Source organism: Galeopterus variegatus, unplaced genomic scaffold (assembly GCF_000696425.1).
Source record: "Galeopterus variegatus unplaced genomic scaffold, G_variegatus-3.0.2 Scaffold151, whole genome shotgun sequence".
Taxonomy (NCBI): Eukaryota; Metazoa; Chordata; class Mammalia; order Dermoptera; family Cynocephalidae; genus Galeopterus; species Galeopterus variegatus.
The window spans coordinates 194,918-211,924 of NW_007726262.1; the positions used below are offsets into that span (position 1 = coordinate 194,918).

At 40.2% G+C, this 17,007-nt stretch overlaps 1 protein-coding gene across 3 annotated transcripts in view; it reads right to left on the bottom strand.

Moving 5' to 3' along the window:
- Positions 1-1,434: 1,434 nt before the first annotated feature.
- Positions 1,435-17,007, bottom strand: part of KCTD20 (potassium channel tetramerization domain containing 20) — a 32,426-nt gene continuing 16,853 nt past the window's right edge. For 2 of the 3 annotated variants that reach the window (XM_008591864.1, XM_008591867.1), the window contains 7 exons: positions 16,222-16,427; positions 13,148-13,421; positions 9,986-10,088; positions 9,506-9,626; positions 7,944-8,141; positions 6,433-6,543; positions 1,435-5,121 (listed from right to left, as the gene is read on the bottom strand). In XM_008591864.1, coding sequence (XP_008590086.1) covers positions 4,829-5,121; positions 6,433-6,543; positions 7,944-8,141; positions 9,506-9,626; positions 9,986-10,088; positions 13,148-13,421; positions 16,222-16,381 — 1,260 coding nt within the window. In that variant the 5' untranslated portion in view covers positions 16,382-16,427 and the 3' untranslated portion in view covers positions 1,435-4,828. Of the gene's footprint in view, positions 5,122-6,432; positions 6,544-7,943; positions 8,142-9,505; positions 9,627-9,985; positions 10,089-13,147; positions 13,422-16,221; positions 16,428-17,007 lie in introns of those variants that run through there. The other variant, XM_008591873.1, reaches the window with a different exon arrangement.

Sequence of the window (17,007 nt, forward strand, 5' to 3'; positions counted from 1 at the left end):
GCCAGGTTGTCAAATACCCTTTGACCAACCTACCCAGGCCCCTCCCCCAGAGCTCTAGATTCCATGTAGCCATGAGCCTGCTAGAAATTGCTATCTATAAGGCCTACAGGCTCAAACTAAAGCAATCCAAATGGAGCTCCTCTTCCTCCCATAGCCTTTTTTCTAGCTCAGTCTTCTGTCCAAGCCAGAAACTGTAGCACCTTCATATATGGCTCCCATCAGTAAATATGTACATGAGGGCATGACCATACATTCTACCAGTGCCTTTACTCCTTACTGAGTGCATTGCAGGGAACTTAGCTGACCTCCTAGTCTCTAGTACTAACCCTTTCAAGCCTGTCCTCCCCGCCATCAAAGAAATTCTTATTTTCAAGTCTGGTTGTCGTTCTTCTGCATAAAACACTTTAGGGTTCCCAATAGTTTATAGTCCAGACACCTTTGTCTGAGCTCCAAGAGTCCTTTTCTACTCTTCCCTCATCTCTGCATCACCCCATCCTCTTCCCTGATAACAAATAAGCAATTATTTCATCTCATCTTTTCTCACATATCTGAGTTGGCCTGGAACACTTCCTTCCCCCATCCATGGATCCAAAACACCTAGTATTCATCCTTCACGATTTGGTTCACACGTCACTTATAGAAGCCTTTTGTGAACTCTCCTTAGTAAAAACTGGCTACTCCATTCTTTTGGGCTTCCTGAGTGACATAGACTATTTATAGGTTGGTCTATCTTCTCCATGTTTATAAAAGCCCCTTGATGGGAAGAACTGTGTCCTAGTCGGTATATTCCTGTGGCCAAGCAATGCTTGGCACAAAATACACTCAGCAGGCCATCTGCCTTCAGAACATGTTCACAACCTGTGTTGTCTGACAAAAATGTAGTCTTGTTAGGGAGACACAGACAGGCTTGCTTTGACACCCCCTGAAGTTACTGGTGTCACTGCTAAGTTCCCAGGCTAAGTATGCTGAGGGAGCCCAGTAGACACTTGACTAGAGTGAGACCAAATCAGAGACCAAACGATGAGCAGAGGCTCTATAGCTGTTTCCAAGGTACCTGCCTGGACTCCACCCTACCCTTTTCACTTGGCTTTCATTTTTGCCATTGTTCCTCACTTGCTTTAATCCAAAACAGGAACGTAGAAGTTTGTGGGTCCCCTTATCTTTCAACTTGCATTTTGCTTTGGATTTGAGTATCCAAGGAGTCTTGAATGCAAGTTAACCAGGAACTCAAGAGATGGTAGACATTAAGGACTCTGGAACCTGTGAGTTATAAATAACCAGGGTGGGAAAAGCACATGTAGGCTAAAGATGAGCCTCAGGTCTTCGTTAGAGAAGGAAGAGGCTCTGTTCTGGTCAGTATGGGTGCCACCTCTTTAAGTCCCTTTTAACACCTTTATTTCCAATTTTACTTTCTGCTAAAAAACAACACAGACACACAAAGGATAATATTTTATTATAGAAAAAGCATCCCAAGTATAGGATTTCATAAACACTGATAGGTGAACAAGTGCAACTTCAAATACAAAGTAAAGAGGCAAAACCTACAAGCATTTTGCCTTTTATAGAGATAATGTAATGTTCTCCTGGCAAAGGTGATCCCACCCAGAACACAAATGTGGCTCCTCCTCTCATGAAGTCATCAGGTTTGCTTTCTGAGCTATGCCCATTTTAACAATTTCAAAATGATGGCAAGAAGTGGCATTGAATAAATTACTAAAAACCCTTGATTTTTTCAATTGACAGTTGATTAAAAAAAGACTCCATATCACACTTTATGACAGAGTTTGAGTTAAAGCCTGTACTCTGAATATTTGTTTTACTTAAAGAAGGATCTTTTGGAACACTATTTGCAAATACATCTATCCTTTCTGGGATTATTCTGCAGTATTTTCATAGACCTGTTAACATTAGATATCATACTGTTCTCTTGAGAGTAATTTGGCTATTGTATATTATGCAGTAAATTGAGCTTTCTATCTTCCTTACCCTTTTTGCTGTCATTCTTTCAATACCTTTCCTCCACTTTGGAGAAACCATTAAATCATCTAACCTTATACATTTTAACACTGTCTCCTTGCCCTCTCTCTGACCCCTCAATGGCAAATGTTTCCCAATCAACTAACGGTACATATGATGGAGACACAAACTCAAGATTCTAAACCTCAAATTCACGTTCATCTTGGCTTGCTGAGATGCTGAGTAAGATACTTTGGTAAAAACATTTTCATTAGTAAAACATTTTCTGTATAAACAACCTGGCTTACTTATTTAGGCACTTGGAAAAAAACACCAAACCCAAAGTTCCACCTTGTTTTATTAGAGAAATGCCTCTTGCCCATCAGGCCAGTAACTGACTCCAGAGGGGATAATCACAGCCCAGCCCTTGTTCCTCCAAGGACTGAGAGGTCCTACCATTGTGGAATGTTCTGACCCTGGGAATAGAACAGGCGTGGCTGAGGACAGCCACCAATTACAGTGACGCTGAACTCCAGGTTCTTCTTACAGAAGAAATCTCCCTCTCCACCAGAAGGAACCTGTGGTCCCAGCTTTTTCTTCAGTCATCACTACCCAGTGACACTAGCAGATTCACTGTCACAGATTTCCAGCTTACTCAAACCCCATGGGTTGGGGCCAAGAGCATGTTAGCCCAAATTGGAGGGGGAAAAGACCTAGTTCTTGAAAGCCTGAGGAAATTAATCAATTATGTAAAACAAAGTATCAAGTACATGCCATACCTTTATACTTGTCTTTTTCTAAGCAAGAACTCGTTTTAAAGTATTATCTGTGGTGTGTTTACACTGAAATGTTAACAATACATAAGCTGTATAATAGGAGAAGTTATACATCCTCATAGGATACATAAACATTAGATAATTCAAATTTCCTTTGTAATGGCTTGGAAGTCCACTGAGAACCATAAAGGAAGCACCATTAAACAAGTATTTGGGCTAGTCAACTGCTAGTGTGTACATATACGGTACTGGTAAGATCAAAGCCAAACCTGACCTCAAGTATGAGCCAATTAGTTTCACAGAAACAAAATTACCTTCTGGATACAAATAACCTCACCCTTAACCTTAACCCTAACCCTGGCCATCAGCCTTGCAAATGGATGCCAGTGGTTATCAGATAACTCTGGGGAGCGAGGGGTGGCTCAGTTTAAACCCTCACTACTAGTTTTTCTGAGTAAGGAACAAACCATTGATTTTCACTGTGATGCTGGTCACATGCACAGAGAATACACTTCTTAAGAACACTTTTGTTTTTCAAGCCTGGAAAGAGGAGCTTTCAACACCTGACTTTATCTTTGGAGGACTATGACTAGGGCATTTATTCATAAAATGGAATCAAGTAGCTTAGCCTATAGTATCTTATAGGAATGGAATTGAAGAAAACCAGCCATATTCTTAAAAAACTTTCCTTTTCTTAAAGGAAACCATATGCCTCTTCACAATTTATGACGAGTAAATGCCCTGGGTAGGTGACCGGAAGGTCAACTTCTTCCACAGAGTGTGAGATAATCCCAAAACACTTATGTCTGGCTCTGGATTCTAAATTTAACTTTGCTGTTAATAGCTATGGAGATGTCAGGAAGGTGGTTCAGTACTGTGGGGGCTGGGGCGAGTGAACTCTTTGTTGTCATCCACCATGCACTGTTAACAGCTGACATCAAACAAAGTGACTAGACCTATTTTCCCTTCAACTTGCCCTTCCTTTGGGGATGACAGTATCATTTCCTTACCCAGTGTGTGAGCAGCTAATAGGCTGCTGAAATACACTGATATCCAGAAAAATTCCATGGTATCAAAAGTACAAGGATAAATGCTGCAACAAGACCAAGTCTGCACAGGTGATGTTTCCCACCCAACTTCACCGCAAATGCCCTCTCCCTGCAGCTCTTATAAATCTTTCTATTGAGATACTGAGCATTTGGGAGAAATTTTGCCCTCATCTTGAAAGCCTTTAATCCCTATCTAAGGTCTCTCAGCCACACCCACAGCAATGTGCTGCTCCGGGGTCTCAAGACCTATGGCTTCACACCAGACCCCAAGCCAGAATGATCCAACTGGCCTGATTTGGAGAGGTTTTTCTACTTGAGTTGTGAATTTCATTCAGTATGAATCATTAATTTGTTTAGGCTCAAAAACCTTGAAACTGAACAGGTGTTATTGTTATACCATTATCTTTCCTGCCAAGGAATCTGTCTGTGTGGGTTTGGATTGTTCTCTGCATTAATGAGAAGCAAAACTGAATTTAAGGTCTTAAAAACTGGACATTTTGAGTGAAAGCCTAGTTCTTCCCATATGCAATCTGGCTGTAGAGGCCACCAGGAATGGCATTTTCATTAACCTCTAATGAGCATCCCATTAGTGCCTGCTTTTAGAAGATGGAGATTGTCTCCTTTTAAGTTTGGTCCCTTTGCTACTAAGCAATCTGCCTGGTACGAAACAAAACAAACAGAAACCAAGAACAGAGTATAAAGGATGAAGGCTGCTTTGCTAAATATGAGGCAACAGGAGTCTTGACTTCCCTTCCTGCATTTGCAGTTATGCAAAGACTCAGTGAACAGCACCAGACTCAAAATTTTCAAGTTACCAGGGCTGCTGCAAAGCTTATACTTAAACTACCAGTGAGTACTGCTTCATCCTTTGCCAGAGGCATGGACTTAACTGAAAAGAGCACATTCATTATTGGAGAAAGGAAAAGGATAGGGGAAAAGCATGTCCCCTCCTCAAGGTGAGACAAACCATAAGGAGAATGGGAAGGACTAGCTGCAGGCATCCCAGACAGAGAAAAGCTCTGACAAAGGGTGGACTCACAGCTGGCCCTAATCCTGAAAGTCGTTAGAAGCCATCTGAGAAAGTGGGGCATTTAGCCGGTCAAGTTCATCCACCTGGGGCGGGTGGTGCATTAGTATCTCCTGGTCCTCCAAGACATCCTCTCCAGCAGCTACCAGGTTAGTGAGGGATTTGCTTCGAACACATTGGAAATCCACATGGCGACTCTTTCCTTCTTCCTTTTCCCATGACATTTGGATAAAGGGACGTTGCACATAATTATAGATGACTTCAGACCGGCCGCCAGGTCTTCTCTTAATTTTTTCTTTACAGGTAGGGTAACCTGAAACAGAAAAGTCCACTCTCATGACTCTGGCAAATTGTGCTTACTCTGGTGTCCTTACTTTCTCCTTCCTAACCACATCAATTTCCTCCCAAATCCAAAGACAGCATGAACCACTATGTGGGAAGTGACCCAAGCCTTCCTAGCCCCAACCACCTACTGCTTCCCTCCTGCTCATGTTAGTAGGTCTTGTCCCTAGAAGGGACTAATCTAAGGGAAGTAACAAGAATTCTCTCCCTTCTAATAAGGGGGAGAAGCCTCTTATTAATTTTGGGAGAACTTTAGTTGCTGGCAACAAAATACCATAGAACAAAAATCCTGCCAGGGCATGGTTACTTTAGTCCTTTTAATTCTGTTGCTTATAGAGCATACTGTATGAGAAATAGTTATGGAAATGTGAAATGTTTAGCCTAATGAAAAAACAGGGATGCTGAATAAAATACCAGAAAGACCGTGACATGGAAATGGAAGAAATCTTATTCAAAGGAGCTTCAGAGACTAGAACTTGAAGGCAGGCAGAAGAGGGAGGCAGTTATTAGATGTATGGAAGAATGTTCTAACGATAGAACAGTTTGATTGGCTGCTCTAGGAAAAGGGGTGATCCCTATCACCATATCTCTAGGGTTTCCTGAGACAAGGTAAAGACAAAGTGGAAGGAGATTTAATAGATAATCTCAAAATTTCTTCCAACTTTAAATTCCAACCTAAGCCAGACACAATGAAGGTCTGATGGGTGAAAGTGAGGCAGCAACAATGGCAAAGTATGAGTCAAAAATCCATGAAAGGAAGACTGGGATGGCTTCAGCACCCTTCAAGAATCAGTCTCTGAGACCCTTCCATGGAGACCATAGGTTGGGAGCCATTGCTCAAGGTCATTCCTCAAAGGTATGGAATAATCTTAAATTTTGAGTCTTAAAGCTATATTTTTCAGAAGGACCTTTCCAGATCCCAGAACCACCACCACCAAGATTGCTGGCAGAATGATCCTCCCACCTGGTAAGCCCACAAACCCTGCTACATTTACCCACCAGTGTCCTTTGCACTCACTACTCTTTATCCTGAAGTAGTAAACTTGAACCTATTCCTGTGGCTGTTTCCTAAAGTATTTTCAACTGAAGTTAAAATGAAAAGGAAATATGAGGACAAACAAAAATAAAAATCTTTCACACTTGAGTAGGAACTTAGTTTTCATGTATGCCTATTCTCTAGGCCCTCTGGAAGCTAAATTTTGAGAATGTAAGTTGTAGCCATACATCCAACTTACTCCATAAACATTCAATCTGAATACTGACTGGGTGTTTTGTTTTTTACCTTCAATTCCAATGCGGATGTTTTTCAGGCCCCGTTCCTTTAACACTGTTTTTGCAACATCCCGATTCTCAATATATTTGAAGAATCTATAGAGCTTGGAGCTATAAAGAACTGAAAAAAAAGAAGAAAAAAGGGGGGTTAGTCATGGAGTGAAGACCTTTACAAGAGGAAGGAGATAAGCTAACAGAATCAAGCTAATGAAAGGTATATTTGACCCGATTCCAAAAAAATCCAGATGGATCAAAGATTAAATGTTAAAGAATACACAAACTATAAGAGACATTTTTGTAGTCTCAGGGTGGGGAAAGCCTTTCTGGGTATGACCTAAAACATAGAAATCATTAAAAGAAAAACTGATGACAGTATAAAAATGCATCTCCGCATAGCCAAAACCATTATTAACAAAGCTAAAGAAAGAGACAACCAAGTGGGAAAAATACTTGTAACTCATAAAGGGCCAATTTCCTTAATATATAGAAAGAGCTACCACAAATAGCTTTCACAAATCACTAAGACAATCTAATTTTGTAATGGGTAAAAGCAAAAATACAGTTAACAGAAAAGGAAATTAGAACGGTTCTTAAAAAGATGTTCAGCCTCACTCATGAAATGAGAAAGGCAAATTAAAACTCCTGCTGACCATGAGATGTGATTTTTTTGGTTTTTTTAACCTGTTAAGAGTGGCAAAGATAAGTTTTAAAAACACTTTTGTGAGCATGTGGGAAACAAACCTGTCATATACTGTTTTGTGAGAATAAATTGGTACAACTTTTATGGAGGATAATTTGGAAATATCTCTCAAAATTATAAAAGCACAGTTTTTAATACAGAAATTCCACTTCCAGGAATATTTTATAGAGATCTAGATATGTGAAAAGACTAAATTTAAAAGGATATTCACTGCGGCATCATGTATAATTTGTAGCTTAAATGTCCAACAACAGGACTGATTAAATCAATAAGGCACATTCATGCAATGGAATACTATACAGCCATAAAAAAGAATCGGGAAGCTTTTTATATAAGACATTGTATACAACAGTCAGTATAATATGGTATCATTTGAAAAAAAAGGAAAAAACAGTATGTAATTGTTTATATATATGCACTGAATATACTAGGAAGGATATAAAAGAAAACAAGATGGAAAACTGGGTAGATAGGGCAGGGGTGGAAAAAAAACTTTTTAATGTATATCCTTTTATACTTTTTGAGTTTTGAATTATTACTAATTCAAAAGAATTTTAAAATGAAACAAATGAAGAAAAGAATAACACTACCATTTAATGTGCTGTTCAGTATCTGGTACAGTACCAGATGCCAGGGTTAGGAGTAAGAGGTATAATATTCATTATATTCCCCAGCATAAAGGTTAGACCTGCATCACTAAAAGCTTACTATCCAGGTGAGTGTGCTGACTACTGACTCAACAGTGAGTTCTACGATCCAGCTGCTACTCTGGGCAACATGTTTCTTGCTGAAAACATTTACACCATGCAGGGGCCTCCTACTTTGGGAATATTCCTCTCCCATGGGTGGGGGGTGGTCTTCATCCCAGTCCACAGAATCCTCATCTGTCAGCACAACAATGTGGCACTCTCTCTCCCCTTTCTTGGCACAGCCCACCATGATGGGCAGGATCAGTTCTTCGAGGTAGTGATCAAACTGTTTGTGAGCACCATCATTAGACAGTTCATGCAGTAAAGCACCTGGGGAGAGAAAATATAGGTGAATATGCTTTCTGTCTAAATGTACATATTACTAGAATGAAAAAGATTATGAAGTAATAGTTGTTACCATTGATAAGGTCCAGAGAAGTGGCACATTTAAAGGCAAGGAGATTGTGTCCTGTTCCAAGGTAACAATTAAACTGACTTTGTTAGACAAGTTTCATACTCTACTACTCTTCAATTTATTCATGTTTAATAATCCCCGAGCATTCTGATCAACTGAAGTTTAGTCAGACACACGGTGTCAGACCAAAACATTAATTCTACAAGAGAGAGAACCATCATTTGGGGTGACTCTTTGTAGTACCTCTTCTGAAGATACTTTGAATCCTGATTTCATGGAGTTAAAGTACCACAGTATAGAGTAATAATCTGAAGTTTGGCAACACCAAAGGACAAAGTACGTACTAGACCCAGTAGGGAAATCCTAAGTCCAGAGGCCTTCATGCAACATGCAAGGAAATGCATCAGGAACTTCAAAGAATAATTCTTTAAATAATTTCAGGAAACCTAAGTAATGATAAGAATATGGAGTTTGTAGTCAATCTGAGTTCTAAATCTTATCTTCAATGCTTAGAGCTTTGAACAAGCTAATTTTTTCAGTATTCTTATCTGTTAACCCTGAAAGATGGGTGATAACCTCAGTTAACTGTATAAGATTTATGTGAGTCCACATCTATAAAGCACTTAGCAAACACTGAGTTAAAAATAATTGTAACAATAATGGTAAAAAGAACCCAGCCAATTTCTGCTGTTTGACTTTATTAGTGAGCCTTTCCTCATGTCAGACAATCCAATCAGTATCCTTGTATGTTAAAGAGTGAAGACAACAAGGTCCCAAGAGGGAAGCAATTAGCTTGGTCACTCACTGGTCAAGCTAGATTTAGAACCCACTACCTGTTTTCCTTTGTTTATTCCACTTCCTCCCAGTGCTTTGAAGCAAAAGAGGGAATGGGGTAATTAGTATCACATCTCTGCCTCTGGAGATGATTTTTTTTTTCCCCCCTTTTTTTGTCTTTTTTCGTGACCGGCAACGGATTGCAACCCTCAGTGTCGCACCCGTACCGGACCGGGACCGGCAACGGGATCGCAACCCTCGGTGTTGCTCCCGCACCTCGCTCAGCCAGTGAGCGGCCGGTCTGTATGTGGGATCCGAACCCTTGGCGGGAGCGCCGCCGCACTTCCCAAGCGGCGACAGTGCACCACCGGGCCGGCCCTGGAGATGATTTTCAACCCACAGTTGAAACTCCTTCTGTTTAGTAATAAAAAATATCACCAGTCATTTCCAAGCATACTCAAAGTTTAGCTGCTCAAGTTCAGCTAGCAACTGCTCCTGTACTTACTCAGATCTTGACATCGGATAGTGTTGAAGTCAAAGTTAATGCAGAGATAATCGCAAGTATCTCTAAGGTCTGGGATAGAGATGCCATCAGGACAATTGATGATACCAGTTTTGTAATAATCCTGTAAATAGATCAGGAAGAAGAAATGTAGGCAAAGACCAAGAAGAATTACTTCTTCACTTCTGTTCATTCCTGGTTCTGTTAAAGCGAGGGATTACTGGACTTATCACCAAATTGGTTGATTCACTGGATGGCAAAGTGGATCCTGGCTATCCTGACATGTTTAATCATAACTTAATAACTGACTGAGCTCACACACGCAACAAGGATTTAAAAGTTAAAGGGCAGAAAACAAAGGAGGAAAGGCAATAACGAAACCAGCGACCCTAAAGTCCGTAACAAAGTTGATGGGACTACTGAGGCTGCTGACCACGCCTCCCCCTGGGGAAGAGGGATATAACAAAAATGGTTACTACACACCAGCACTGTGCGAAATACAGTTGCACTGATTCCTTCGGCAATCTCATACTCTCCCTTCTCATTGGGCCGTGTGAAGTTATATTCTCTTCCTGGTCCAAACATCCTGGAAGACACCCAAGCAACAATGTTACCTTCTCCAGCAGGATTCTTCACAGATGAGACTTCTTTCTTGACCTCATTCTGGAAGACTCCATCCCACTTTCTCATAGTGAAAGTTAAAAACACAGCACTGGGACCCAGTGCCTGTAAGATGAACTCAAGTCTTAGGAAATGCCCCTCAGACAGGAAAAGAAAGTAGCAATTGTTTTAAGCATTTGTGTGCAAGGAGGGATGAAGTGGCAAGTCCTCAAGGTGCACTTGTAGTAAGTTTGACAGCAAATGCAGTAAAACAGCAACTGCTGAGGTGGACTTTGGAAAATCTCCGGAGTGTGTGTGATGGTTGCCCAGTAGGGAGGACATGAAATGAACCATCACACACTCCTCCCTACTGGAGGATATGAAAGGCAACCATCACACACTCCAAGAACATGCCTGTATATACTGACAGCTCAGGAACACAGCATCTGTGCTCCTAACCTTTCCTATTCCTTTCTCCTCCTCTATTAACATTTACCTACCCAGTATGCCATTCCTCAATATTTCTGAGTTTTGCTTTCCAACATCTAATCTAATAGATGAATCTGTATTAGTAGGTGTGGCTATGTTACATTTTATTTTAGTTTAGTTTGGGTTTTTTTTGGCAGCTGACCTGTGCGGGGATCTGAACCTTTGACCTTTGTGTTATCAGCACCATGCTCTAACCAAGTGAACTAACCAGCCAACCCCAGTGTGGCTATGTTAATGTTTTCCTTTTCTTGGCACGTCTTACTTGTGGAGCTCTGGAAAAAAACGCCTGTAATTCAATCCAAGGAGTAACTCTAACAATGGGACTTTCCGGTCAAGTAGAAAAGGAGGGTAGGTATTATGCTTCTCAGCAGTTTGAGAGGTAGGCCTGCTCTCAGCATGAACTCAGAAATCATAAGGCTTGATTTTCTTATTCACCTCTCCCCATCCTTCTTCCCTTCCTCTCAGATTCCCTCCAGTCTAACTGACCCCGTAACTTCTACTCCGCTGCACTTTTGTGGTAGGACTTGTGGAGTGGGAAGACAGCATGAAGGACAGGGCAGGCAGTAGCTATTTTCAGCCAGCCTGACTTGATTTCTCAATAGGGAATCACTGCCATTTCATTCCTTAACCTGCTGGGAAGTGCTGCTATTCAACTGTTCATAACCATTTTCTTCTACCCTGAATTGCTGCTTTTCAGAGGTCTGAAAATGATTCCATATGATACGCTTTCCAAATCACTGCACCATGCATAAGAAATCCATCTTGATAAAAGTAGTCCCCAAAGAATGCTGATGTTTTTTCGGAATGCTCTGATTGAAGTCTAGCTGAGAGAGCTATGAATCAAAACAGTGAACAGTAGGTCATAAATATAATCTTTCCTATCTATCATCAGTAGGACTTAAGCTCAGAGTTGTTTACCTAGTAGTGGCATGGATTTGCATTAATCCATTCCCATTCTCTCAGCTCATCCCCCTTGTGACTAGTGGCCCACATCTGTAAGTTCACTGGCTAGACTTATGAGTACTGTATGTAGTCACAGGACAGAAGAAACCTAAGTAATTCACAGAATTTGTGACCCTGGGGGCTGGCCGGTTAGCTTAGTTGGTTAGAGTGTGATGTTGTAACACCAAGGTCAAGGATTCGGATTCCCAGATGGGCTAGCTGTCAAAAAAAGAGAATTCATGATCTTGGCCTACTCAGCTGAATGAGCCGCTCGGAAAAAGAATGAGACTCTCCTCTTATGGGGACAACCCATTCCTAGACTGAAATAATTAGTGTCACCCAAGAATCTGTTAACCAGAAAATGCCTGCCTGCCTTCCCTTGATCACTACTTTCAGAGGCAACAGCCAACCTGCACTGAGGAACACTTTTTTGGGGGGGTCAAATGGTAGTGACACCAAAACTGAGAACAGGAAGTAAAGCCTGATAAAATATAGGGCTAACTAGGAAAATATTTTAATGTTCTACTTTCATCTTAATTCAGATATTTGAGAAATATACAGTATAGATAGGTTTGGTTCTAATTTAAAATAGCTCATTGTGAATTTGTATGTTCAAATACATATTTGAATAACTGGATTCCATTTAGTCTAGAATTCAGCAAATTAATGTGATCCATTCTGATTTCTAATTCACTTTGAAATCCTCAGTGAGGTTAGATCTTTAAACAAAATCTATTTCTAAGTCAATAAAAAGCCTCAAAAGCCAATTCTACACACATACTACCATTATCATCATTATTTTTACTCTTATCACAATTTGCTGTTCCTCATGTTAAGGTCTATGGTTGGCCAGAAAGAGGATCTCCTAACTTCCAGCCCGGGCTCCAAGAATACTTCTTGGACAGTGCTTCTCTTTAGCAGGCTAATTCCATTTTCTAAATTCTAACCCTAAAAAATGGGAGCTGGAGATGAGAGGAGGATAAGACTATAGTCTGAATGAAGCAGCACAGAGAATGGAACATGAAGAATAAAGAGATCATGAAACAACAAAACAGCTAAAATTTCCATTTCAAAAATCTTGAATATTAACAGAGGCATTAGAAAATGACAGCATGACAACTACTGTCAAGCATAAAACTGGCAATAGATGGCAGGAAAATGCTTTTCAGTAAAATGGCTTTGTTCTTATGTCATATGGAACATGTGTCTAACTCTATTTTTTATGAAAAGAAAAAAAGAACACAACTTAAGTCATTCCTTATCCCAGCATCTTTCACCTGTGGAACTCAGAAAACATGACTCTAGAGTGAGTTTATACAGGAGTATAAATTCAGCAGGTTATTTTCCATAGTTCTAACTAGACTTTACTCAACTTTTGTGGTGGCTCATTTCACTATACTGACTTTGTAAATGAAAGAAGTACACTCTCCCCTCCCCAAATCACCAATACATATAAGGCTTTTACCAGCTGTCCTTCCCCTTTTCACAAAAGTATGAAGGTAGAAAAATAAGCAATGAAATGCTTTTTATTTTCACAACTAATGCAAGATAAACAGAAGGTATTTCTGTTTACAGAGAAGAGAGTGAATTTGGAAGGAAACAATCATCAATTACCTTCCCAACATGGTATCCGGATGAGCAGTGAAAATTTGTGGATTCACAACAAAACGTGTGCCATCTACAAGAAGCGTCACTTTCTCTGGCGCTTGGGAATGGGGGTTACTGCCAAAGCCCACACTGCTGTTTCCAAATCTTTCTGGAGCAGTAAAGGGTTCATGGTTCCGTTTATTCCCGCTTTGGAAGCAAGAGCCTTTGATGTCTTCAGGAAGTGGCATTATGTGAGGGAACAGAAGACTTGCTGGCTGAGAGGCATGGTCAAGAGAAAGGTCTAAAAGATCATACAAACAAACCAAAATAAGAGCAAAAGCTTTGGGAGAAAAATAAACCCTGTCTTCTTTAAAAGAGCAATTATACAAAAACCCCAAACTTTTAGATGTTCACAGGTAAAAACTCTTGCCTAGAGCAAGTAAAAAAAAAAAAAAAAAAAAAAAAAACCCAAAACAAAAAAACAACTAGAGACTCATATTAGATCTCCCTGAACTTCTTTCCATATATGTGTGAGAATGGGGATAAGCAGGGGATAAAGGCAGGAAAGTCCACACTTTAAAATAAAATGCCTTAAAAATCTTAAAGCAAACTATGTACGTGGTTTTAAAAAAATAAACAAAAGAATTTATGTGGAAACCCAGCAGTCCCTTGCCACTACACCTGACCCCCAACCCCCTGTGTTGGTTCACAAAGACAATCACTTTTTACTTCTGTTTTCACTTCTATCTCTAAATAATACTCTTGTATTTCCCATGTTTTATTTAAGAAACCTGCTACCACCGTGTGCCAAAATTATTCATTTTCATTCTTCAAAACTGTTTTTAAGTTTTATTTCCCAGAAAGGATAATAGTAGACTCTAATTGTTTAGTACATCACTTTTCCTAGAAATTCACAGAAAAATGCATTTTCACTATGTACAGGAGAATCCTAACATCGCCTATACCATTTTTCGAACAGGCAGGTCTTGCTCTCAGCAGAAAAGTTCCAGTGCAAATGGCATTGGGATTTATTCATGGAATCTCAGTTTTTTGTCTTAGTATCACTAAAAAGCCATTTTCTTTAAGCAATTTAATTAATTTTTCTAAAGCTGGTCCATCATCTGTAAAACGAAGATAATAATGTTCATTCCACGTACCTCACCGGGTTGTTTTGATTATCAACTGAAATAAAGTATGTGAAAGCACTTCAAAATGTATAATACAGGGCCGAGCCCGTGGCGCACTCGGGAGAGTACGGCGCTGGGAGCGCAGTGACGCTCTCGCTGCAGGTTCAGATCCTATATAGGGATGGCCAGTGCGCTCACTGGCTGAGCGCAGTGCAGGCGACACCAAGCCAAGGGTTGTGATCCCCTTACCGGTCACGAAAAAGACAAAAAAAAAAAAAAAAAAAAAGTATAATACAGCATGATGCAAAACAGGCTTAAAACCAAACATATGAAATATGTATGGATACAGAAGACAATCAGAAGTATTTATAAAAAAATTATCAGAGGATTCTTTTAAATAGGCATTCTCCTAATTTATTTTAATGTAAAAAAGGTATTTTATAATTTCAAACATACAGAAGCACAGACTCAATACATCACCTAGATTTGGAAAGCTTAGTTTACATTTTCCTACCTTTTCTTCAAACCTTTTTTGAAAGAAAGAACATTTTAGATATAACTGAATGTCTCACTCCCACCCCTTATGTATTTTAAATTTGTATACAATTATTCCTGAACATGATTATTGCCCATGATCTCTGCGAAATTAGTCTGATTTCCTGCATTCAGATAACCAAATAAATTGTTAGCTGGAGGACAATTTTTCCCCATTTGTTTGTAAATAAAAGGACACCAAAATCTAGACAAAAAACCTATTTAGAGTTCACATTCTACAGCTTCTAACAAATTTTCAGTGTGGCCCCAAGTCTGCACATCAAGAGCTAAGCTTCCATGCAATCCACAGGCAAGTTTGTAACAAGAAACACTTTGATCACCAGGACAGGCTTTCACACTTGAAGTGGTTCTTAAAAATGGAATAGGTACTTGAATTATTAATTCAGTTTTTTAGAATGCTTGATTTCTCCTCAACAATGAAGCAATTAAATTGGGTTGATTCTTGAACCCAAGGAAGGAGCCTCAGGTTGTACCACACTTAAATGGGTGGGCAGGAAAAGACACTCATTGCACAAATTTCCCTAATGGGGTACGCTAGGGTTGCAGTCACATGCTTTTCTGTCAGTTGATGATATATAGCACAGCCTCTTTAAAAAGACACAGTTTGAAATCAGTCCCCTACCTCCCAAGCAGTGTGAACCTGGGCAAATTACCTAAGCTTTCTAAGCCTCTGTTTCCTCGTCTGTAAAACAAGGATAATAGTTGTGAGGATTAATCTAGATCAGGGATCAGCAAACTCTGTAAGGGACCAGAAAGTAAATAGTTTAGGCTTTGAGGGTCACAGTTGTTGCCACTGTAGTAGGAAAGCAGTAATATACAATATATAAACAAATTGGCATGATGACTTTGTTTCAGTACAGTTTTACTTACAAAAACAGGCTGCAGCCGGATTTGACCAGTTTGTCACCCTGATCTAAAGAATGTATGTAAAGTTTCTAGTATAGTGTCTGCTCAATTAATGGCACTTGCTGTTATTGTTGCTATTGTTCATTAAAAGTTAAAAAGAATTTAACACTTTATCAGGAGCTTTCACACCCATTAACTCATTAATCCACCAGCTTGTGAAGCAGGAACAATATTAATATCCTTGTTTTCTAGCTTAAGAAAGCAGGGCTCAGTAAGATTAATAATCTTATCCGTGGTTACAGCTAATAAGTAGCAGAGTTAGAATTTGAATCAGTCTTCTGACTCCAAACCTGTGGCTGTTTTTCTTACAACATTATTGCCAAGTTAAATGTGCTAGACTGATTAAATAAGTGGAAATTTTCTGTGAAGGTCAGCTTCATATAATTGGGATATGCAAGATAAGCAACTAATTGGATAATTTACTTAGATTAAGAACATTCATGCCTTCTAGGTAGAGAAGATGCTCAAGTGTCAGAAAGCCCCCCAAATTAAGTCAAGAGCTAATCATTGTACCTTCATTCCTTGGACCTATGGGATAAGTAAGAATATGAAGACCAGATGAAGTCAAGTTATTTGTTTCTTTTTCTTGGGCTGCAGTTGAGGTATCATCCACTGGGCAGCTTGCCTCCTGCCGCAATAACCTGTCACCGTCACTGCCACGCTGAACATTCATCCTTGGACTCTGTATCCTGAACTGTCTGCTTGATCAGAGAGAAATCCTAGAAGACAGGAATATGCATGATTTAGAACTCACAAAACAGGTTTCTCTAAGGACTTCCGTGGTACGAAAGCCAAACTAGAGAACTCTCATTCTTGTTCTCAGGAGAAATGGGCATCTTAACATTTTTGTGATTTTTATTTTATTTTTTCCTTTTTGTCTTTTTTCGTGTCCGGCAACGGATCGCAACCCTCAGTGTCGCGCCCATACTGGACCTGGATCGGCAACGGGATCGCAACCCTCGGTGTTGCGCCTGCACCTCGCTCAGCCAGTGAGCGGGAACCGGTCTGTATGTGGGATCCGAACCCTCGGCGGGAGCGCCACCGCGCTCCCAAGTGGCACACTGTGCCACCGGGCCGGCCCAACATTTTTGTGATTTTATGTTGAAAGGAATTGGACTGACTTAAGTGGTCTTTACCAAATCACTAAGAATGCTGATAAACTTCCTACCAGGGAATAATTTTAAGATTTACCGGGCCGGCCCGGTGGCACACTGCTACAGTGCGCCGCTTGGGAGTGCAGCGGCGCTCCCGCCGAGGGTTCGGATCCCACATACAGACCGGTTCCCGCTCACTGGCTGA